Genomic DNA, 25,962 nt, shown 5'->3' with positions numbered 1-25,962 from the left:
CCTCATACATGTTGCAAGGGGAACATTGCACTGCCTTCGCTGCCATCCCTCTAAAAGAGAAACTTTAAAAACTAGATCTAAAGAAACAAACAAGCAAAATGCAGCACTTACCTGCTTGTCACAACGATTCTTATTATTAGGTTAGAGGAGGAGGGCGGGTGGGAGGCTTTACCTCTGTAGTGCCTCGGGTTCCTCGCCTGCGCGCTTTTATAAGAAAAAAACCTTCCCAGGTAAGCTAGCGCGACACCAGCTTCCGGGTCCGCTTGGCGCTTTAAAAAAAACTTTAAATTTTAGCCGTTAAAAAAGCAATAACTGGACTATACCATGACTTAAAAAAAAACACCCAGACAGCTGTTACCTGCTCCGCTGAGAGAGTGAGCAAGATTGGAATAAATTCAGAACCAAGTAAAAGTAAACTGAAAAGATAAGAGAGAGAACATAAATCACAAGGACAGGCTAATGAGGAATATAAAAAATAAGAATGAGAGCTTCTTTAAAAAAAAATAAAAAAGGGAGAGTGCGATCAAATGAATGTAGGCTGCTTAAAAAATGATATGGGGAGATGGTTCTGGGAGCAAGGAACTGGCAGAAAAGTTAAACAGATACTTTGCCTTAGTTTTTAACCGTGGAAGGTACTTCGATTTTTGCATTAATACTGAAGAATATGGAGGAGGAATCAAGTATTATCGCCATCACTAGAGAAGTAGTATTAGACAAACTAATGGGCCCAAGGGCAGATAAGTCCCCAGGCCCTGATGGCTTGCATTCTCAGATCTTAAAAGAAATAGCTGCAAAAGTAGTGGATGCGTGAGTTGTAAATTTTTCGAAAGTCCTTCGATTCTGGCAAAGTACCAGAGGATTGGAAAACTACCAATCTGATACCCCTATTCAAAAAGGGAAGGAAGTAAAAAACAGTAAACTCGAGGCCATTTAGCCGAACATATATTGGAATTATGAAGAAGGCAGTAGCAGAACATTTGGAACATCATAATCTCCTTAAGCAAATCAGCATGGCTTCATGAAAGTGAAATTGTGTCTGACTAACTTATTAAGAGTTTTCGAGGAAGTCTCAACCAGACTGAGTAGAGTGGAACCAGTAGATACATTATATCCCGACTTCCAGAAAGTGTTTGACAAGGTACTTCAAAAGTTAAGTCATAAGATAAGAGCCTACGATATTAGTATGGATAGAGATTTGGCTCGTGGGCAGTACAAAGCAAGTGGGGATAAGGTGACTTGGGATCAGTGCTGGAACTATAAATGACTTGGAGGAAGGAAGTGAATGGACTTTAGCCACATTTGCAGATAACGTGAAAATAGGTGGAAAGGCAGGTTGCAAGAGAGATTAAAACAGTTTGTACAGAGATTTGACAAAAAGTTGTCAGGTGGAGTATTATGTGGGAAAATGTGAAATCCTTCATTTTGAAAGGGAGAGCAAAAGAACATTTTTATTTAATTGGAGAAAAAAACTGCAAAAAGCTGCAACACAAAGAATTTGCAGGTATTTGTGCATGAAACACCGAATGCTAGCACTCAGGTGCATCGGTAATAATTTCAAAGGGTTTGGAATATAAGAGTAAGAAAGTCTTACTGCAACTGTGTAAGGTGCTGGTGAAACCACATCTGCATGACCGTGAACAGTTGTGGTGCCCTTATTTAAGAAAATATATTATTTTGTGGGGGCAGTTCAGAGAAGCTCCAGTATGAAGGAATTGCCTTATGAGCAAAGGTTAAACAGGTTGGGACTCTACTGACTGGAGTTTAGAAAAATAAGAGGTTATTTCATTGAAATCTAGACGATTCTAAGAGGCTTGACAGGATAAATGCTCAGGAGATGTTTCCTTTGCTGGGAGAGTCTAGAGCCAGAGAGCACAGTATCCTGTTCCTTTATTTTTGGTTGTTGGGTATTTTAATTTATTGATATAACTGTTTTAAAAAAATGTATAACATTGAATCACCTGAACTTGATTTAGGTACCACAGTGATGAATGCATTTTGATTTAACATCCAATGCAGTCACAATTCTTATAAAGCAATTTTCTAGACTTTACTTATTCAGAATACCTTCTCTCTATTTGTTTTTGTTTTGTGCTTGTACAAGATGAAGATGGTTGTACTAAACAGTGGAATCAAGTGTGCCATTTTAAATTTGAGGTAAACCTCTAGCTGCTGTTTACTTACAAAATATATCAACTTTGACTTCAAGAGCATCTTATCCTGCATTTCTCACATTTCATCACACTAGGATTCATAGAATCCCGACACTGTGGAACCAGGCCAGTAGGTTTGAGTCCACACTGGCCCTCCAAACAGTATTCCCCCCACCAACCCTGACCTACCACCTCTACCCTATCCCTGTAACTGAGCATTTCTAATGGCTAAACCATCTAGCGTGGACATTATTTGGGCAATTTAGCATGGCCAATCGACTAACCTGCAGATCTCTGGACTGTGGGAGGAAACTGGAGCAATTGGAGGGAACCCATGTAGTCAGGGAGAACATGTAAACTTCACACGGGCAGTTGTCGGAGGGTGGAATTAAATCCAAATCAGTGGTGCCATAAGACAGCAATGCTAACCACTGAGTCACCATGCCGGAAGACTGTGCCCTTTTTGAATGATTATTCTGATTGGTGCCACACAGGATACATTTTATGCTTTGGAGCATTATTCATCAGGAATTGAGTTCAGATAACTTTAATTTATTTCAAGTTGTACCTTTATAGTCAAGACACCATCTGAACTAACTTAAGCAAAGGGCTGTGAAAGCTCTAATAGCGTAGGCTCTTATTTTATAACTTAACTTTTTGCAGTACCTTTTTAATTTCTACCTTTCAGGATTGTCTGCTTTTTTCAGGTGATTTTTGAACACTCTTTATTAATATTACTTTTATTCTATTTCTCATTTCAGACCAGTAATATCCAATGTTTAAAACTTATTTGAAGCAGTTGTCATTTCACATATGAACTTTGTACCTTAAGAATTGATCATGGAAAACAGGGAAATGTTTTGCATTGGTCCTCATGGTGGAGGACTGAAGTTCTGAAAAGTTATACTGGACTTGAAATTGTAACACCATTTCTGTCTCCACAGATGCTACCAGACCTGGAGAATTCTGTGTTTGCTCTTTATTTTTTTTAGATTAGATTACTTACAGTGTGGAAACAGGCCCTTTGGCTCAACAAGTCCACACCGCCCCGCCGAAGCGCAACCCACCTATTCTCCTTACCTAACACTACGGGCAATTTAGCATGGCCAATTCACCTGACCCGCACATCTTTGGACTGTGGGAGGAAACCGGAGCACCCGGAGGAAACCCACGCAGACACAGGGAGAATGTGCAAACTCCACACAGTCAGTCGCCTGAGGCGGGAATTGAACCCGGGTCTCTGGCGCTGTGAGGCAGCAGTGCTAACCACTGTGCCACCGTGCCGCCCTTTTTTTCTGTAGTGCTAATTTTACCCAAAAATGAATTTAGAATTGTATAAATTCTTACTCGCATTCTAAGAAATATTTTTTGATTTAAAAAAAAACTTGGATATGATTAATAATAGAATCTTTAGGAATGTATGAAACATCTAATTTTAACATGTAGTTATAGTCATAATTGGAAACCTCTATTCAGAGCTAAGAGAAGTAAATTATGTTTTTACAACAGTAATATTTATGCATTTACACCTATTGGAAAATAATGTTATATTATAACCACTTGAAGAAGTATAAAGCCTTTCACTTCACAATGTTCCAAAATGCTTCACATGATTTTTTTATGAAGTATGGTCACTGTTTTGAAAGCAAAATACAGATGGCTGATTTGCATGAATCAAGGGCTTGGGCAACAGACTTTTAATCAGTCTTTTGGACGCGTTGATTGGGAGATAAATGTTGCCCGGGAGAATGCCCTTACTCTTCTTTGAGTGCATTAAGTCCTAGTTTTCAGCTGCTTTATATAGTGTAATTTTGCTTTAGGATCATGGAAGTAGTGGGACCAGTGCATGCACACAGTTTCAAGACTTTTGCTTCAGTGCCAGGGCAAACTGGGCATGTGTGGCCAGTCTGTCTCCTACTTATCACTTTCCTGCCTGACTCCCCCACTTGCCACCATCCCTGAGGAGTCTTCTCGCTCCCTCAACTCTCTCCGTCCCTTTCCTCTCTGATGGCATGGGTTCAGGGGAAGGAGGACTGAGTGGAAGTGGAAAACAGAAGAGGGTGGCTTGTGGGAGAGGCAGGGTGGAACTCAATTTTAAAGACATATTTCTTTTATGTCTTTGTGTTTCAATAGCTTTTTTTCATTTATGAATACAAGAATTTGGGGATGTACAGTATTTCAACTTGGTATAATATTTAATGTTTTATGCTGCCTAGAAATATCCTATGTAGCTAGATCATTATTTGTATAATATAGAAATCTGATTTTGCTGAAAGTCATCGCACTTGAGGTTGCATTTTTAGGAATACAACAGTACCTTCAAGTCAGGAATTACTCTTACACCATTGAATCTGTATGTACACCTTTGTTTTAGTTTGTGAAAGATACCTTTTCATGAGAGGTTACACCTCTGACAATGTAACATTCCTTTGGTATTGCACGAAACCATCAACTTTGGCTGTGTGCTGAAGTCCTTTCAGTGGCACTTGAATCCATGAACTTCTAACATAAGAAAGAGTGCAGCTACTGTGCTGAGGCTGACAATAAATAAAATGTTATTTGGGGTGACGTTATAGAGGTTTATAAAATCATGAGGGAGGGGGCATGGATAGGGTAAATAGGCAAAGTCTTTTCCCTGGAATGGGGGAGTCAAGAACTAGAGTACATGGGTTTGGGGTGAGAGGGGAAAGATTTAAATTAGATTACTTACAGTAATTTTTAGATTTAAAAGGGACCGAAGGGGCAATGTTTTCATGCAGGGGATGGTGCGTGCATGGAATTAACTGCCAGAAGAAGAGGTGGAGGCTGGTACAATTACAACATTTAAAAGGCATTGGATGGGTACATAAATAGGAAGGATTGAGAGGGATATGGGCCAAGTGCTAGCAAATGAGACTGGATTAATTTCGGATTTCTGGTCGGCATAGACGAGTTGAATCGAAGGGTCTGTTTCTGTGCTGTACATTTCCATGACTATGACTCTATATCAGGAATTTGGATCAAGAATTAAGAATTCAGATATTGGTAATTTTGTTAGAATTAATGTTGAGCTAAGCTACCATTTCTTTTTTTAAAAAAAAGAATTGATTCAGAAGTGACATATTCCAGATTATTGTGCAACTTGTCAATTTTGGCCATGACACCTCATGTCTTACATTTAACGAAGATTGTATTACTGTTTTTATTTAGATCCAAAAGCAGAAACTAGATTGTATATAACGGTCAATGGCTTCGAATTCCATGTTTATAATCGTTATGACCTGTATGCACATTTACAAGAACTGTTTGGATTGGAACCAACGATTATCCCGAAAAGAGCAAATACAAAAATGAAGAAAAGCCGGGAGAAAACAAAGTCTAAACTCGAGAGGTATGGAAACTAAACTTGTATTTAGTATTTGCTAGTTAATTAGCTTGAATTGCTGAGAGTTGTGTTCCGAAACCAATGCCTTGTTTATGCACAGCTATAATCACTTGCTTAAAATCGATTACCAAATCAAACACTTGGATCCACAGTTCTACAATTAAATAGCTTACAATAGTGCATAGACATTAGTCTTCTGCAACCTGAGCTACAACAATGCCATAATATTCTTTAGGAAAACATTCAAGTATCTTTTAAAATTTTATTGCTAATAAGAAGAAAATCAATGCGCAAATCCACATTCTGATTGTGTATGCGCTGATTCTCTTGTACTATGTTCTGAATTGTTTGTAATTAAGTATTAGCTTTTTTGAGAAAGGTACTAAGATTGCATACCACAAAAATGATATTTTTTCTCTCTCTCCATTTAAAATATTTAGTGTATCTTTCGTTTTCTTTGTTGAGAAACTTTTCAAGAGTTAAAACCTGTTCTGCAGACAAATCCTGGGTTTAACAAATTGGAAAGAAGAGTAAGTCAATCAGATAATAAGCATTAGTTGGCTCACAGTAGAGTTTTAAAAGTTGTTTAAATGTAGGAGGAAGGCAACCTAACAGTAATACTGAAATCTCCAAGTTTGAAATTCTGGAGAAGAACTGATCATTGGAAATTTTCCAATATAACACCATTTCTGTCAAATGAGATGCTGGAGCAGCATATGTTGGAGGCTGACAAAGGACTAGAGAAGACAGGTTGAAGGAGCAAAGGATGTAATAACAGTTAAATAGAGATTGAAAGGACATTGTATGGTGTGGTAAAATTCAGAATTACAATTCTTGAGAATTGTGGGAGTGAAGACTGATGTCATCAGGTCTCATTGGAGCACAAAGCAGAATGTGGTGATAAAGCGTGATTCCTATTGAATTGAATAGAATGGAGCAATTGAAACATAATTCTTTGCAAAATCATCACCATTTGATTTAGAGGTAAAATGGAGCCCATTTCTAACTCTTCTGTAGAGAAAACTAAGCCCTGCAAATCTGGGCTGGGAGGGAGGATGAATGGGTAATAATTTGTCTAGTCTTGTCCTTTTGCATGTGATTTTTTTTTCTTTCATAAATCCAGACTGTGTGAAATGTATGTGGATTGTCTATTTCTGTGGGTGAGTAATATGTAAAACTTTCTTCTTTGTGCTCCGTGCTTGCCTGTAAGGTGTTGCCAAAATTGTGTTTCTGCATTTTGCATTTTTCATTTTGTATTTGTAGTTAGCTGTTGAATATATTGAAGTTTTGCTGTAACGTATTCTGGAGTTAAATTGTTGTGTCATTTTAGTACGCAGAGATAATTCAGAATGGTAGCTCCGAGTTATGTGAAATTAAAGATGCTGATAGTAAATGTGTTTATGTATGGTTTTATTATATCCCGAAGGTGCTTTGCAGAAAGTAGGTCTGCATTTGAAGTGCAATTGGTTTTAGATGGACAAATGTAGTAGATAATTTGCAAGGGTTGTACTCATCTATGGTGCGGTTGTCATAGAGATGTGCAGCATGGAAACAGACCCTTCAGTCCAACTCGTCTGTGCCGACTAGATATCCTAACATAATCTAGTCCCATTTGCCAGCACGTGGTCCATATCTCTTTAAACCCTTGCTATTCTTATACCCATCCAGATGTCTTTTAAATGTTGTAATTGTACCGGCGTCCAACAGTTCCTCTGGCAGTTCATTCTCGCACCACCCTCTGTGTGAAAACGTTGCCCCTTAGGTCCCTTTTAAATCTTTCCCCTCTCACCCTTAAACCTATGCTCTCTAGTTATGGACTCCCCCACCCCAGGGAAAATACTTTGTCTATTTATCCTATCCATGCCCCTCATGATTTTATAAACTTCTATAAGGTCACCCCTCAGCCTCTGATACTCCAGTGAAAGCAGCACCAGCCTATTTAGCCTCTCCCTAAGGCTCAAATCATTCAATCCTGGCAACATTCGTGTAAGTTGTTAAACATTTCAATCCATGAAACACTTGTGTGGAACAAAAGATCCAGCGGACTACCTATGTCCCTACCCTCCCTCCATCCACTTCCCACTTTAAGAAAACACTTCAGAATTAATGGGAACTCATAGAAACCATAAATGCTTTCTACTTTTTCACTATTGTGTTTATTTATTTGACATCATTAAAAATTAATTCATGCCAAAAATCAAAATACCCTGTATAGGCATTTTCATTGAAAGAAAAGTAGGATGATATATTTATTTGAAATATTCTGATGTAATGTAAAATCACAATAATCTTCTGGAGGCATCTATATCTTATCGGTTAAACAAAAATCAACAATAACAAATCGTGTCTAAAACTAGCAACAAAACCCTGAAAAACAGCATTTCAATGACTTAAAACAGCAGCTTCCAAAATGACCAATCCCTGCATGAACATTCCCAACAAATTCCAAAGCCATTAAAATGGAGACCGGTTGACTGGAAGAACCCAGAGATAATAACATTTGAGGTATGCAAGTTACCTCATCGCTTGACCTTGTGGGATCGTGTTCAAATAACGACTGAAATTGGTGAGTGGTGAAAATAGCCTCTTTATTCAGCAACCACAGTATTACAAGTTTGAGGTGGCAATAGAATCCTGAAATACAATTCTTACAAGAACCTTTTTATACACAGTTCTTACATATAGTAAAATTCCATCACTATGGTGTACACAAAGCTTTGAGGAAGCAGGAAATATCCTAAACATTTGCTAAATGCTGGCTGCTTGCACCAGGGTGACACAGTGGCTCATTGGTTAGCACTACTGCCTCACAGCACTAGGGACCTGCATTCGATTCCAGCCCTTGGGCGACTATCTGTATGGAGTTTACACATTCTCCCTGTGCCTGTGTGGGTTTCCTCCGAGTGGTCCGGTTTCCTCTCACAATCCAAAGATGTGCAGGCTAGGTGAACTGGCCGTGCTAAATTGCCCATAGTGTTCAGGGGTGTGTAAGGCTAGGTGCATTAGTCAGGGGTAAACATAGGACAGTAAAGTAGGAGAATGGCTGTGGGTGGGTTACTGTTTGGAGGGTCAGTGTGGACTTGTTGGGTTGAAGGGCCTGTTTCCACTCAGCAGGGATTCTATAATAATTAAGAAATGTTAGTCCTTTTGTCTTTGAAGTGAGCAAATGTTAATGAAGGACCTTATATCCTCTAAATTAGCTAGAAATTATACTTGTACTTAACGAAAGAATAAAGGATGTTAAACTGTGCTGAGTTGAAGGATTTATTTACTAATTGCCAATGAGAGTTTCATTCATCCGTGCAGGTTAACGGAAACACTGCTGTGTCAGTTAAGGGAATAGCGGCCCTGTTAAAAGGTATTCAACAAGGACATACTAATTTGGGAAGCAGTTTGGTGTTCTGTAATCTATTCAGTTCTGAGAGACAGCTGATGAATATTATAATGTTTCGTGGAGACTTGATGAGGCTGGTATTGTTTACACTACTGGCACCTATTCAGAGGTAGCTTTTGATGTAAAAATAGGCTTGATAAGGGTTTAAGGTGAATGGGTTGAAAGGGATGTTTTAATTTTAGTCTATTATAATAGTCAAATATTCCACAAAATGCAGTTTTATGAATGTAAATGAAAGAAACCATGTAATAGTAAACAACGAGTTAGTGAAGGGTGATGAATGAATGAATGAATGAATGAATGGGAACTCAGTATTAATGAATATAGTGAGCTGATGAGTGGGTTAGTAAAGAGAACCTTTAACACGATATCTCACAATATCTCTCGACCTCTTCACAAAATACTGAGATGACCGTACATGCGTACTCAGGTGAATGCGGAACAAAGTCTTTAGATGCAACCGGTTTGGATAGCAGACCACAAGAAAGTAATGCTTCAGATCATTATTGAATCATGTCTAAAGCATGGGCCCAGAATCAAGTTGCTATCGCTACCTTTGGGTAAATGGTCAGTTGGCAAAAGGGGATCGTGTGATGAGCTTTTTATTGTTTAAGCATCTGTTATCCTGCAACTCGTACAATAGTAGAAAAGGTGCCAAAGAAGAAGATTGCTGACATGAGATACTCTCATTCTCCATCCATCTGCAAGCTTAAAACTTACCAGTTGTTTGACCATTTGCACTACCAAGCATCAACCTAGCAACTGCGACTGACTCAGAAAGATTTAACAGACAATATACATCTTTTGTCATTTTAAAACATCACAACAAAGAAACCATAAAGACCCCTGAGCCCAATATGAAACAAGCCAAGGCAATGATTGACCAAGGTTTAGCTGTCTTTTTTAGCTTTTAAATCAATTGAATCTGACTTTCTACTTTATATCATTTGCGGGTGAGTGAGCGAATGGACATATTTTCATTATTTTAATTTAGATCAGATGTTAAATGCAATAAATTTTACAACAAAACCAGTGTGATTTGTACAGGCGCAACCCTTAAACAGTTAGTACCTTGTTGAATAGGTAAATATATATTCTTTTAAAAAAAGGTGCAGTTCTGGATCAGTGCTACACTGCCAGAGGTGTTGACTTTCAGATAGATATCAAACAGATTTTTCACCTGCATTCTTGGGCAAATGTAAAATAAAATCCTACATAATATTTTTCGGAGAGTAAGGAACCTTTCCCAGACCCCCCCAATTCCTGGCCAACATTTACTTGTTTAGTTGAAAGTCCTTGATTTAACTCGAGGGCAGACCTTGGTTTGTGGGGATTGTCTCAGATTATGTGTGCTGGGGATTCAGGGCAGGTCCCTGTAGCTTATTATCTATCGATGATGTGGAGGAGCCAGTGTTGAACTGGGGTGGACAAAGTTAAAAATCACATAACACCAGGTTATCGTCCAACAGGTTTATTTGGAAGCAAGAGCTTTTGAAGCGCTGCTCCTTTATCAAATAGCTGTGGAACAGGACCATAAGACACAGAATTTTTTGCAAAAGATTAGTGTCAGGCAACTGAAATGATAGATTGACCAGCAATCTAGGTTTGTTCAATATTCAGTTGCATGACACTAATCTTTTGCTATAATTTCTGTCTTGATAAGGAAGTGAAAATCTATTCAGGATCCATTAGATGAGGAGTGGATATTAGTCCATCAAATTGTTTACCACAGGGAGTTTTAAGAGTTTTTCTTGAGTTTCTGATGACAGATTATTTAGGAAAAAGAAAGACTCCGGCTAAAAGCATTGAGACACTTTTATTGTTCAGCATTGCGTGGAGATTTGGCTAAATTCTGTAAGACTTGTCACCCACGTCAGCTGGTTCGGAAACCTTAGCTGTTTGTTAAACCAGTGCCATTGATCATAACACCCACTTTTGATAAAGCATTTAGTGTGTTCTAGTGGATCGTGTGTGAACTTACCCAAAATCTCTAAATAAGGTGTCAATATCTTTTAAGGATCATGGATTTGTCTAGTCAACTTCCAGATGCTACCCTTTAAGAAAATTACTGCAAGGGTAGCAGTTGAAGGATGAATTCAGTTTTTCACCATGTGTGGCTTCCCCAGAGGTTCATTCTGATTAGGGATCAAATGTCATGCAGTGCGTTTTCTGGGAGGATGTGTACTTTAGGAGTGAAGCAGAGTAAGTCATTTTGATAACGCCCATAGTATTAGAGGGTATTGAAAGAATGCCATCACGCCTTAAAAATAATATTTCCTGAACTATGCCAATGACTGGAATTAGGGAATTATGGACGAAACGCTCCTGACCCCATAAGGCGCCTGGCTGTCATGAAATCTATCAGAACTTATCTGGACAGCAGGGCAAACACTTCTGCAAAAAAATGTGCCTGGACCTGGAGCAGTGAATCGGCAGCAACTGAAACCAGGAACTAACTGGACAAATTGGAATGCAAGCAGGAACTTCTCCACTGGGTCCTAAGTGCACTCTGTCCGGTAAAAAGCCACACAGTGAATTACCTGCTACACTGGGTCCTAAACAGACCCTCTGCAAAAATACACTAAACTGCAACCTACCTCTCCACAGGGTCCTAGGAAGGATCACTTAACTGAAAGCAGTCAGAATCCACTCCGCTAGACCACCTGACTACTTAAATGTAAGAAACCTGCGAGGAAGCAGGATAAGCGTGCCAGCCTGCTAGTAGGACCGAGACTACGTGCTTTCAAGACCCCCCTTTCTAACTTACTCCGAGCAAATTTAGAATCTCTGGAGAACAAGATGGACGAACTCAGATCATGGCTCAGCTTCCAGTGTAAACTGCAGGACTGCTGCGCACTCTGCTTCACAGAAACCTGGCTCAACCTATCCATTCTCAACTGCGCACTTCAGGCCGATGGATTTTCTATCCATCGTATGGACCGTACAGCGTCCTCGGTTAAGACAAAGGGTGTGGAGGGGTTTGCTTTTTAATCAACAACTTGTGGTGCATGGACATTGGACCCCTGGGCAGCCATTGTTTCCCAAACTTTGAATTCCTCACCATCAAATAATGCGCCTTCTGTCTACCACAGGAATTTACCGCTTCTATACTAACTGCTGTGTACATACCACCATAAGCAAAGATCGAGGAAGCTCGATGTGCTGTACTAACCACTGGAGACTGAACACCCTGAGGCCCTGTTTATTGTAACTGGCAACTTCAATCTAAGGAAGGTGGTGCCCAAGTATCATAAGAACATTACCTGCCCCACAAGGGGCCTGAACATTTTAGACCACTGTGAAAAATGCATACCGCTCTATCCCCCGCCCTCATTTTGGGAACTCTGACCACAATACCGTGTTTCTTCTCCCGGTTTAGAGGCAAAAGTTCAAGCAGGAGACCCCCCTCGTAGATATAGGTCCAGTGCTGGTTGGAGGAGGCAGAGGATCAACTCGGGTGCTGTCTTGAATCGGCTGATTGGGCCATGTTCAAACAGTCCGCAGTTTGGACAAGTACACCACCACTGTCACGGACTTTATCAGCAATTGTGTGGAGGACTGCATACCGAGGAAGTCTATTCGGGTGTTCCCCAACAGGAATCCCTGGATGAATCAGGACATACAGAACCCGCTAAAAAAATAGGCGTGAGGCCTTCAGATCAGGAGACCTACTCAAATATAAGGAATCCAACTATGACCTTCACAGAGCTATTAAGACAGCCAAGGCCAATACTGATCCAAACTAGAGACCCAGACAGGCACCCGGCAACTATGGCAAGGACTGAATGACATCACAAGTTCTAAAAATAGACAGTGCAAGATAACAGACGATGAAACGTCCCTCCCAGATCATCTCAACCCCTTCAATTCTCGCTTTAAGCAGAATTTCGGCGGAGAGGTAACAACTATTCCGACAAGTCCTGACGAACCTATCCCAATAGTCACTACATCAGAGGTCAGACAGTTTTCCTTCACGTGAATCCAAGGAAAGTGATGGGACCAGACGGAGTACCAGGCCGTGCACTCGAGGCATGCGCAGATCAACTGGCAGAGGTCTTCTCGGACATCTTCAAACTCTCCCTGCAGCTGACCACTGTCCCTGACTGTTTGTTTCAAGAGGGCCAATATCATCCCTGTGCCTAAAAAGGCTCATGCAGCATGTCTCAATGACTACTACCCAGTGGCCCTAACTTTGGTGGTCATGAAGTGCTTTGAAAGACTGGTCATGGCATTAATCAACTCCAGCGTCTCCACTACTCTTGACCCACTCCAGTTTGCTTATCCGACCAACAGAACCACGTCAGATGCCATATCTCTTGCCCTTCACTACTCCCTGGAACATCTTGACACCAAGAACAGCAACGTAAGAATCCTACTGATTGACTACCGTTCAGCCTTCAACACTATTATCCCCTTGAGACTGATTACTAAACTTAGTGATCTTGTGCTAAGCCCCACTCTCTGCAACTGGATCCTCAGTTTCCTGACCCACAGGCCACAATCAGTGAAGACTGGGGACAATATTTCATCCTCACTAACACCCCCCTGGCCCTAAGGGTGCATACTCATCCTGCTACTGTACTCTCTGTATACCCATGACTGCATAGCCAAACACCAGACTAATGCCATTTATAAGTTAGCTGATGACTCCACCATAGTCGGTAGAATCTCAGATGGTGATAATCTACAGATCACAGATGTGAGGTGTGGGACCTGAAAAAATGGTGCACTGAGAACAACCTAGCTCTTAATGCTGGCAAAACTAAGGAACTCATTATTGATTTTTGGCGGGATGTTACTCATGCCCCCCTACACATTAACAGCACAGAGGTGGAAAGTGTCAAGGTCATGGGAGTGGTCATCTACAACAAGCTTTCTTGGATTCTTCTTGTGGACTCACTGGTTTCAAAGGTCCAACAACCTCTCTTTTTCCTCAGGCAGCTGAGAAGATTTAGCATGACGGCGAATACCGTTGCCGATTTTTATAGGTGAGCCATCAAGAGCATTCTGTTTGAATGTATCACCTGGTGTGGCAACTGTACATTCAAGATCGGAGACGGTTACAGAAAGTGGTGAACTTGGCCCGGACAATCACAAAGGCCAACTTCCCGTCGATAGAATCCATCTACCAGACCTGCTGTCAAGGAAAGGCTGCCAGCATTCTCAAAGATCCATCCCACCCTGGCAATGTTTTTCTACAACCTCTACCTCTACCATGGGGGAGAAGGTACAGAAGCCTGAACACTCACCAGCTGGTTTTGCAACAGTTTCTACTCTATTGTTGTTGGAGTACTGAATGGACTCTCAAAACTCTTAATATTTGCCTGTACCTGTGTTTTTGTTTTTGCTGCTGTTTACCTATTATTTACTTAACTATACTACTTAACTCTGATCTGCTTGTATTGCTCTCAAGGCAAAGCTTTTCACTACGCTTTGTACATGTGACAATAAATTCAATTCAATTCAATTCAATTCAGTAACATAGAAGGCAGAATATTAATGAGTCAATTTGAGGCATTAATATGGCATTTAACAAGCTATAAGCCCCCTACAATTTGGTATTCGCTGCTGCTGCCACTCAGCAAAGGTGTAAAAGATTCAACGAGCTGATGTCGAGATTGGCCTCATTGGACTTCTCACCATAGCCCACTTTGCTCAGGTCACATGTTTTTATTGTGTTCTGTAATCGCTCCATGATTTTGAGGTTGTACATATTTATGTGCTTACTGTGTTCTGTGCTAATATTTTTACAGCATTAAAACTGAAACACAAGACCCTTCATCATCTTGGCGATCACTTATTCCAGTTATTAAAGTTGACATCAGTACAGTAAGCAAACTATTTTCTGTTTTCTTTCATTGCATTCTGTTGAGATCTCAGAATTTTTTTTGTTACTATGTAGTGATTTATCAGACAGCAGTTACATCAGAGATTCAAAAGTACCACTCTATGGTTGAACCTTTGCTTCTGTACTTAGCTTTGACTCAGATTTGGTTTACCATTTTCTTTTTCTCCTGTTCCCATTGTTTCCTTTGCCAGTCACTTTTTTAAAGTTGTCCCATCTGGTTCTCAACTCTCTGCCAAAGGGGTTAGTTTCTCCCTGTCTGTCTGGATCTTTCTTGATATTGATTGCCTCGTTGAAGTTTCCTTTCAACCTTCTGTCAGAAAAACAAACTTTGCCAAACTGTCCACAAAACTGAAGTCTGTCATCCATGTAAACATTCTTGTAAATATTCTCTCCACCTCCTTCAAAGCTTTCCCGTCCTTCCCGAAGTGTGGAACTATTGCCAAATAGAAGGTCTGTTTTTAAATGTATAAGGTATTGTGTAGCAGATATTGTTAGGCTTTTGAACTTGTTTGAGAAAATTTGAGAATTTAGTGGCTTGGTTTTCTCGTTTGTCTTGCATATTTGAATTTCTGTTCAGTGCTAAAGGCACTGTTATGAATAGTACAGATCACTCTTCACTACTAATTAAATATTACGTTACTAGGGTCGTTTGGCATTTGGAAACCGCTTTCTGCCCCAGACACTGTGCATAAATTTTGATGATGCTTTCCTGACATACACTACAAAACCACCTTCCAGCCATCTTGACCAATTTATGCACATTGTGAAGGGAAAATTGGAAAACGTTAGAGTCATGCTGGTTCCGAGTCCAAGACACGTTTCTATGCAAAACGATGAGTATGAAGAATTTGTTTTATATGGAATTTAAGACATTAAATGCAATAAACTATAGAGCTGGTACTCAATTATCAATGTTTAATTGTAAAGGACTGAGGTTTTGTCCATATTTATAGTTCTGAAATATTCCAGTTCTCTGATTATTGTGCACACATTTGTATTGCAACTCCAGTTGTACATAGACCACTAACCACCAAAGATCACAAGAATAAATTCAGTGTTTTTGTGGATGCCAACTTCTTGAATCTGATGTTTGAAACAGTAGACCAGTGCAATAAATTATATACATGTATAGCAGTGCTATGCATACAAAAATACAATTTTTTTGTCATGTCACAGTAGATAGGACATTTATTTTAGTTAAGATGTCCGTTAATAATGCATATAATTTATTTTAATTATTCTCTAATTTCTCAGCAAACTAATGTTTGTGGTGTACAGCATATTTAACTTAAATACAGGAGGTATTAAAATGTTTGAGAGAAATACAACATTGTCCAGAACATGTAAGAAACTGTTAAAATGCAATAAGCTTTACAATCTTCTTTCAAGAGACAGATTGAATTTTGTTAGGTTAGTCATGCTTGTTTGGTGCTTCAGAGCTCAGGATTAGAAATAGTCTGGGGTGCTGTTTTTTTTCCTGGTGAACTGTCCTCTCTGGGGCATGTGTAGCACCTTATAAAATAATTTTTGGAAATCCAAGTATGCAACAGCCCTGCTGGTTGCCCCTTTCTACCCTACGTTCTGTACTCAAAAACTTTAATGCATTTATTGAACATGATTTCACTTTTGTAAGACCATTTTAATTTTGTCTGATCTTACATTGATTTTCTAAACGCATTATTAATACTTGTAAAGAGATTCCAGCATATTCCCATGATGTGATACCAGTAGTTCCCTGTTTTCTTCTTTTCTTCAATAGCTGTGCTATATTTTGTTAATTAGCAAACTCCTGCGTCTGTTTTAGGATGTAGAGAATTTTGGAAAATTGTAACAAGAGCATCCACTATATCTCTGCAGTTATCTCTTTAGAAGACTAGGATGTGGTTTATTAAGCCTTAGTGAATTGTTAGATTTTTGTTCCTTCGTGTAACTATTACCTTTTCTCTGATCTCAATACCTCAATTTCTTTGCCATTATTAACCCCTTGGTTACTGTATTTATGGTGGATTATTTATTGTCCACTGCGAAAATAGGCACAAAATATTCCATTTTTGCCAACATTTTGTTTGTCCTTTTCTGGTTTCTAAACAATTCCATTCCTCGGGCTTACTGCTATTTTTGCATTCTTAGACACTTCATATTTTAATCAAATACTATTCTTCCTTTCTAAGTTATGGAATCCTACCTCTTTAGTAAGTTATGGAAGATCTTGCTGACTTGTTTAAATGGAATGAATATTTGTTGAACGTTTTGAATTATTTCTTTAGACATTTTTCAAATTCCAATTTGCATCATTCTGTGTGGAATGTTTATCCAACAAATTGTTTAGTCAACATTAAGTTCATCAAACCCATGAAATGCATTCTTATTACAACCATTTGAGACCTATGTGATTTAAAAAAATAATAAATTTTTCATCCAGGATGTCCACTCTAAGAAATAAAACATATCCATTTCTATTTTTGACCTTGTATCTAGAGCCAGATTCAAAATAAAACTTTGTTGTTTTGTTTCAATAAAATATCTTTGCCTGGCTTCAAAACATTGCCTCATTTATAGAATCATACAGCATGGAAATAGTCCAACTAGTTCATGCTGACCATGTTTCCAAACTAAACTAGTCCCACTGCATTTGGCCCATATCCCTCCAAACCTTTCCTACTCATGTACTTATCTAAATGTCTTTTGAATGTTGTAATTGTACCTGCATCCACCACTTCCTCTGGCAGTTCATTCCACATATGAACCACTCTGCGTTAAAAAAAAGTAGTTGCCCCTCATGTCCTTTTTAAAATTTTCTCCTTTCACCTGAAAACTATGCCCCTAGTTTTGACCCCCCGCCCTGAGGGAAAAGAACCTTGCTAGTCACCTCATTGATACCCCTTATGACTTTATAAACCTCTATAAAGTCACCCCTCAACCATCCATTGGGGAAAAAAAAGTTCCAACTTATTTTTATAACTCAAACCCTCCATTCCCAGCAACATATTGATAAATCTTTTCTGGACCATTCACATGTAACTTTTGCATTTCAACCACTGTTTCAGGTTCTCTAGGTGACATTCAAATTAGGTAGTTTAGATTTGTGCATCTATAGCTTTTAGAAGCTGAACATATATAGAATTTTATCAACTGTTCATTGAGGGGGAAATGACTAGTCCCTCAGTTTGTACCTGATTTTAAGTGAAAATATGTAGTTAACAATGTGTAAATGAAATGGTTGGTATTAATATAGTAATTACAGTAGAAAATATTTGCAGTATATAGTGGTTCATGACATTTGCCTTGAATATTCATGTAATTTGTGTTTTCATTTTGTTTTCTCTGTACTCTAGGCCACCTCGTTTGATGGGAGAGGGTTTTGTCGTAATGCAGTCAAATGATGTTGATATTTATTATTACATGGATGAACCAGGTCTGCATAAATATACACTTTAGCTTTGTTTTCTTTCAATTGCTGTAGATTCCTAGATGAAAGCTGTTTTTTTGTTTTTAAGAAAAAATGGGTTTCCCCTATCTCTTTCAAATCATGTTGAGGTATAAATTATGGATGTCCTCTGCTACTTGTCTATGTGGATATTCTTATTCCATGAGCATAGATGGTAAATGCATGCAGAGTTGGCTGTTTGACTGAAAGATACCGATGTCAAGCTTGATCATGATGGTAAATTCATACTTTCTGCTGGTGAACTGATGCTGATCAAGAGCTGGGTATCCTGCTGAATTTAGTTTCCTCTTCATCTCCTCCTCCCCCCCACCCAAGCATTCAGCATATTGAATTATTAATTATCTTATCTTAACTGAGTTCAGACCTAAAGCACAACTATTACATTAAGAAAAAGGTTTACATGGGAATATCCTCAAGATGTAAGGTGGTAGCATGCACTTGTTCTAGCATTTTCTATACTTAGCTGACCAACATGGCACTCAAATCTCTGCTGCAAAGTTGATTTCAAGTGTGACATGAATATCCAAGTCATCCATTGTGTCTCGGAATCATGAGTGACTCTTTATTTTCATTCACTTGTGGTGTCACTGGCTGGGCCGATATTTATTTCCCATTCTGAATTGTCCTTGAAAAGTGGTGGTGAATAATGGGCTGACTTGTACCCCTGCAACACTTAGATATTGGCACTAAAAATAATGAACCATGGCAAATTTGGTAGCTTCATGTGTGTTTGTGGCAGAACCTGCCATGCAAGGAATGACACCTCAATCATTAGCGAGGATGCCCCATCTGAAATAGAATTTTTTTGTTACGTATCCATCATCTTCCTTAGATGGGGAGATGCCAGGGTTGGCTTGAGTGGCAATGAAAATATCTATTGCTACAGAATTTACATTTACATTTTGGTTACATTGATTTTGTGACACAGGAACCAGTCTATGCAGATGTTTATACTCGAGGTGCACCTCTTTTCAAGCTTTCTTCTGAACATATCAACCTAATGTGCTCGTTCTTCTGCCTATCTAACTTCTTTGAAACACCTATGATATTCACCTCAATTACTCCATGTTCTAACCATACTCAAAAGAAGATTCAGCTGCTTTCCTAATTGGATTTGTTTGTGACATCATATTTTTACAACCCATTTTCAGAGCTTTACCCAGAGGAAACAGCTCTTTATATTTACCAGTCAATTTCCTTATAGGTGATTCCTATATCATTTTTTTCCCTAGAAAAAGGAGTCTCAAGTTGTTATTTTCTTTCCGAGAATAAGACATATGACTATAAATTGTTTTTTCCCAGTTTCTGTGTCCATTTGGTTATGACGACATGTGATCTATGCATACTACTATGCAAATTAACCAAGGTTCTGCACAAGTTTGATGTAACATCTGTCTTTCAAAAGTACTCATTTTGAAATGAACCAGTATCCTCCGTGTAAATTTGTAATGACCTTGTTAGTCTGTACTGCGACTTACATAATTTGTGAAATGGTACCTCAAGATTCCTTTGTAAGGCACCTTTGGTGTCTGATCCTGTGTAGACTCTTTATCTCTAAATGATATGTGATCTCTTTGTTTCTCTCTAAACCTCAGTTGAAAATATAAAACATTAATTTGATGTTTATCTGTTTTGCAAGTTTATTAACTACTTGTATTTTATTACTGCCTTCCTATATACTATAACCTACAGTTTAGAGTCATTGCAGCTTTTTAACATTGTACTTGCAATGACCAAACTTTAAACCATTCATCATGCAACTGTCAATAGTAGTCCGTGTATTCACTCTCTTAAACCTTGTACATTTTCAAGGTGAAGTGGAAGAATAGGGGAGTATGATCAATTCGATAGCTCAAGGGACCGGTGCAGCAGCCTAAATAATCTTAGGTGTACAATTTCTTTGTACTAATTCAGATGCTATATGTTCTTTTGTTTATCTGTCTGCTATTAAAAGACATGGCTACATAATGATTATCATTTTGTGTAGGTGTTGTACCTGAAGAAAGCGATGAAAATGTTGAAGACAGTCCAGGCAGTGAAAGCACAAAATTACAAGACTTACCACCATGCTGGGGACTGGACATTGTTTGTGGTAAAGGAACAGATTTCAACTATGGACCATGGGCAGATAGACAGAGGTATGCATTATTGCACTAAATTATAAACCTCTAGTGAGAAATTATTTTTGGATATTCATTGCCCCAGCATCAGATTGTGCCTTTTTTAATTGATATGTAATTTTTGATGCACATCTCAAATAAAGGTTTTTTTCTGTGTTGCAACTTGGAGACAGTCAGCTGAACTAAATCACGCTTTCTACCTCTGCATTCACTACACAGTAAGTTTAATCCTTTAAAGACCTCAAAATTGACCCAGTGGTTCCCAATCAGACTTTTGACTAACCTATTCCATTGTTTATGATTGGTTGCTACTGACATTGGAAAGAGGAAGTTTGAGGTGGGCTGGTGGGTAGTGTAATATTTGCACAATATTGTTATCATTTTTGCTATGTAGCTGTATTCAAATCACTTTGAATTATCTGAAGCATATAATCAATACTTTTACTGTACAGTAAGAAGATTTTTTAAAGATTTTAAGCAATTCATTTAAACTAACATTTAAAATGCTTTTATTTCGATTTGAAAATGTCATTTTCCTCACGCCTGAGATACCCCACCAGTATGTCAACTTCTGCAAACCTAAATTTCAAGATTATAACAGTTTGAATTAATCAATTGGAATGTCTCATTACAAAATGCACAAGTTGTTGGTTATCTGTTTGTAACATGATGCAGTAATTCCATTTATTACTTTAATGCAATGCAGAAGGAATGTTTGTCAGAGATGCTGTCTCTTGGAGAAGATGTTAAATGGAGATGTAATATTAGGAGCTTGCAAAAAAGTCTACAGCACTTTTCAAAGATAATCAGGGATGTTTTTATAGTGTGCTGGTTAATATTTATCCCTCAACCAACACCATCAGAGCAGTTTGCTTGAAGATTGATCTTTCTGGCATTGGTAATAATTTGCTAAAATAAGCCATCATGCTAGCCAACACAGCAAACGTGCTTTAAAGAAACTCATTGCTGAATGTTTTAGGATGTCCTGGGAACATGGACAGTGACTCTCAAATGTCAGTTTGTGCATCTTTCCTGTTTGTTATAATATTGCCTCAGAGTGAGAGCACTGTTACGTTATGCTTTGTTGACTGCATGTGCATCCTCTTTTTGATTCTTGAAAAGTTTTTGGAGATACAGATTTGTGCTCAAATATTAGTTTTGACATAAAACATTTTGTGTAGTGAACAGAAAAACTCTAAACATTTTGAATTCAATTTGGTTTGAATCCTTGATTTAGTTTAATTGAGGACTATAATCTTCATGAAGAGGCATTTCTGTTTATCTTTAATTTAAAACTCATGGAATAGCAGCTTTTGACAAGTAATATAAAATGTTTATAATGCTTACATACTGAGTTTAAAAATATTGCATTAATTGATTTGCTAACCTAAGGGCATGTTACATAGTGTGATGTTAGTGTTTCGTAAATTACTATGTTGGATGGATCCTCAAGATGATTCATGGGATAGCTGCTACAACAGTATATTCTGTGCCTTTTGTGTGTATTGCTTTGCTCTCTGTGGTTGTGGCATAGTGACAGAGATGGATGCTTTGCTTCAAATGCTGATTAATTCAGGCTTATCAATGTGCCAGACAAATAGTGCACATAAAATTCATTTGAAAATGTCACACAGTGAAATTGCAAAGTCCTTTCCTTGATGTGCCCTTTTAAGGATATCCTTTGTGGAATAAATAAAAGCGAACAGTCGAGTTTGTGGGCGGCACAGTGGCACAGTGGTTAGCACTGCTGCCTCACAGCGCCAGAGACCCGGGTTCAATTCCTGCCTCAGGCGACTGACTGTGTGGAGTTTGCACATTCTCCCCGTGTCTGCGTGGGTTTCCTCCAGGTGCCCCGGTTTCCTCCCACAGTCCAAAGATGTGCAGGTCAGGTGAATTGGCCATGCTAAATTGCCCGTAGTGTTAGGTAAAAAGGGGTACATGTAGGGGTATGGGTGGGTTGCACTTCGGCGGGTCGGTGTGGACTTGTTGGGCCAAAGGGCCTGTTTCCACACTGTAAGTAATCTAATCTTCAAGCTCTTTAATATTCAGCAGCTATGACTTTGTGGGAGTTTTAGTAAAATTCAGCAGTTGGTGTGTGACATGTTTGGTTATTCCTATTGAACTGTGAAAGTGGCCAGTAGTACCGTAAACATAGATATTGTTCTTTCATGTCTGGATTGTGAATGGACAATAGTTTGAGCTGGTTTGAAATAATGGTGGTGATTGTAATAGAGGCAATTTCAGATATTTGTACAGGAGTTTAAGTGCAGTTGTTTTGGACCAATGTGTTTAAATAATGTTGATCACAAATTTCCATCGTGAGGGCAAAACGCAAAGCTTGGCAGAAAATTTGGCTTATAAATAATTACATTAATTTAATGTGGGCATTTTTTTTTGCAAGGTACAATTAGAGCTAAAGAGGCAAATTAGCAAGCAATGAACTTTTCACATGCAAGACTGCCTTTTTTTCACTTTTTGAATCATGTAAGGCAAGTTTTCAGCTGAAGAGTGCAGGACAGTTGAGAACCACTACGTTAGTCATATAAAATATTGCAGAGAGGACATGAAAAATAACCTGGGACCAATGAACCATGGTCACAGTTGCCTTAAAAAAAAGATTTGGGGTTTTGACCAGGGATATATTGACTTGGTGAACAGCTTGGAAGCTTGACTTAAGATATTTGTAAAGGTGTTTATGGAACAATAAGAATAAGGGAGATATGTTGAAGATGAGTTCGTTGAAGAAGTTATGACATTTTTGAATGGTAAAAGGAAGGTTCTAGTGAGAAAGAGATCTTTCACAAAACCTTGGTTATGTTGCATTTGGAGTAAAAGGTATATGTTTGGACATCCCATTGTAGAAAATTATGAAAAATATGTAAGAGCTTCAGAACACCAAAAAGCATTACAGAGCTTCAAGATGGTAGTTCACCACGACCACCTCAAGGGCAATTAGGCACAGGACATAAATGGCGGCCCATCCCGGGAAGGCCACATTCCTTGAACAAATAAAATTTTTAAAAATGCCTGTGGATTTGTCTTATTTTTTGTGCACAGGATATATCCGGGAAATTTCCCAGATTTTAGGGAAAATGCCACTACTGGAACAGCTTGGCTAGGTGTGCAGCTAGTTCTGGAGCACATGTCTTCAGTACTGTTGCCAGGGTGTTAGCAATTTCTTGATTTTACATAGAGTGAATCAAGTTGTTTGAAGACTAGCATCTCTGATGGGAACTTGAGGAGACCAGTTTGATCATCCACTTAACACTTCCATTCACCACCTGTTTGTTGTTTAATTGTTGCCAAACATGACGAAATGTGACATAGTCGCAGAACTTTGATCTGATTTGTTGATTGTGGAATTGCTTAATCCTGTCTATCTCATACTGCTTGCATTATTTGGCATGCAAGTGCCCCTAAGTTATAGCTTTACCAGGTTAGCACTTCATTTTAAGTCTGCCTGATGTAGCTACTGGCATGCTCTCCTGCACTCTTCACTGTGCTCTCCTGCACTTTAAAGAATTTCATGTGTGCGCCTGAGGCTACTTTAGCTTGAACCATAATAAACTAATAAAATCCTGAATCATATTTTCACCTAAGCTACATCTTTTTCACCTTAGCCTAGGTGAAAAAGATATAGCTATGTATTTTTCCCCTGCCGAAGCTGTTAACAATTAACCACAATAAACAAAGTTCATTCCTCAAATAAGTGCAAAGAATACTGCAGGTACTCAGCAGGTGTGATCCCTCTAAAGTCACTGGAGTCTGGGAAAGTCCCAGATGATTGGAAAATCACTGATGTAACCCCCTTGTTCAAGAAAGAACCAAGACACAAGATGGAAAATTATAGGCTGATTAGCCTAACCTCGGTTGTTGGTAAAATTCTAGAATCCATCGTTAAGGATGACATTTCTAAATTCTTGGAAGTGCAGGGTTGGATTACAACAAGTCAGCATGGATTTAGTAAGGGGGGGTCGTGCCTGACAAACCTGTTAGATTGCTTTGAAGAGGTAACAACTAAGTTAGACCAGGGAAACCCAATGGATGTTATCTACCTAGACTTCCAAAAGGCCTTTAATAAGGTGCCTCATGGGAGGCTGCTCAGTAAGGTGAGGGCACATGGTGTTCAAGGTGAGCTACTGATGTGGATTGAGGATTGGCTGTTTGACAGAAGGCAGAAAGTTGAGATAAAAGGTTCTTTTTTGGAATGGCAGCTGGTGACAAATGGTGTCCCGCAGAGTTCAGTGTTTGGGCCGCAGCTGTTCACTTTATATATTAATGATCGGAATGAGGGGACTGAGGGCATTCTGGCGAAGTTTGCCGGTGATACGAAGTTAGGTGGACAGGCAGGTAGTTCAGAGGAGATGGGGAGGCTACAGAAAGATTTAGATAGTTTGGGACAGTGGTCCAGGAAATGGCTGATGAATGTGAGCATATGTGAGGTCTTGCTCTTTGGGAAAAAGAATACAGGCATGGACTATTTTGTTGAGAAAATTCATAAAGCCGAAGTACAAAGGGATCTGGGAATACTAGTTCAGGATTCTCTCAAGGTTGATTTGAAAGCAAATAGAATGTTGTTATTTTTCTCAAGAGGGTTGGAATGTAAAAACAGCGATGGGCTTCTGAGACTTTATAAAGCTGTAGTTGGGCCCCATTTGGAATACTGTGTCCAATTTTGGGCTCCACGCCTCAGGAAGGACATACTGGCACTGGAGCATGTCCAGCAGATTCACACGGATGATCCCTGGGATGGTAGGTCTAATGTATGATGAACAGCTGAGGATCCTGGGATTGTATTCATTCGAGTTTAGAAGTTTGAGGGGAGATCTAATAGAAACTTACAAGATAATGCTTGGCTTAGAAAGGGTGGATGCTGGGAAGTTGTTTCCTTTAGGTGTTGAGACTAGGACCCGCAATATTTACGACGTTGTCTCACCAGTACATTATATCCTTTTATGATCAATTCTTCTCAAAATAAAAGGTAGCTAGCCTCCTTAATTACTTTGTGACTGCATATTAACTTAGAGTCATTTATTTGAACACCTAGAACCCTCTGCACTTTGGAATTCACTGATCATTTTCATTGTTTAGATGATTTGCATTTTAAAACATTTCTTCCTGCAAAGTGAATAATTTCACATTTCTCCACATTAGACTTCATCTGATTGATTTTTGTCCATGCAATTAGCTTGTCTACATACATGTTCTGTCAACTTCACAATATGCTTTCTTAATTATCCTTGTATTATCTGAAAATTTAGCCGTCATCCCTTCACTGCCCTTATCTTAATCATTGATAGAAATGGCGAAGATCCCTGCAAGACTTTACTCAATATATCCTGCCTATCAAAAAGGCACATTTATGCAAACTCTGTTTTCTGTCCACTATGTTTTCTGTCACCTGGCCGATCTTCTATCCATGCTAGTATGTTATATTCTACACCATTTGCTTCTATTTTGCTCAGTACTTGCTGTGTGCTGCCTTCTGGGAATCAAACTACAGTAAATTAACGGGCCCTCTTTTATCCACAGTGTATGTTACTTGTTCAAAGACTCCAGTAAATTGTTTAAAATATGATTTGTTTTTCATAAAACGGTGCTGACTTTGCAGTTAGCTTAGTTATTTGAGTGCCCAGCT

At 38.8% G+C, this 25,962-nt stretch overlaps 1 protein-coding gene across 7 annotated transcripts in view; it reads left to right on the top strand.

Annotated features, from left to right (window-relative positions):
* The window catches only part of kiaa1109 (KIAA1109 ortholog), a 427,165-nt gene that overhangs the window by 61,649 nt on the left and 339,554 nt on the right, over nucleotides 1–25,962 (top strand). For all 7 annotated transcript variants that reach the window (XM_072584210.1, XM_072584207.1, XM_072584208.1 and 4 more), the window contains exons 6-10: nucleotides 5,340–5,520; nucleotides 14,662–14,737; nucleotides 15,400–15,593; nucleotides 18,092–18,171; nucleotides 20,192–20,342. In XM_072584210.1, coding sequence (XP_072440311.1) covers nucleotides 5,340–5,520; nucleotides 14,662–14,737; nucleotides 15,400–15,593; nucleotides 18,092–18,171; nucleotides 20,192–20,342 — 682 coding nt within the window. The remainder of the gene's footprint in view (nucleotides 1–5,339; nucleotides 5,521–14,661; nucleotides 14,738–15,399; nucleotides 15,594–18,091; nucleotides 18,172–20,191; nucleotides 20,343–25,962) is intronic.

This window comes from Chiloscyllium punctatum, chromosome 14, assembly GCF_047496795.1.
Source record: "Chiloscyllium punctatum isolate Juve2018m chromosome 14, sChiPun1.3, whole genome shotgun sequence".
NCBI lineage: Eukaryota > Metazoa > Chordata > Chondrichthyes > Orectolobiformes > Hemiscylliidae > Chiloscyllium > Chiloscyllium punctatum.
Note: the sequence above shows the minus strand (reverse complement) of the source record. Positions and strands in the feature narration are given on the sequence as shown.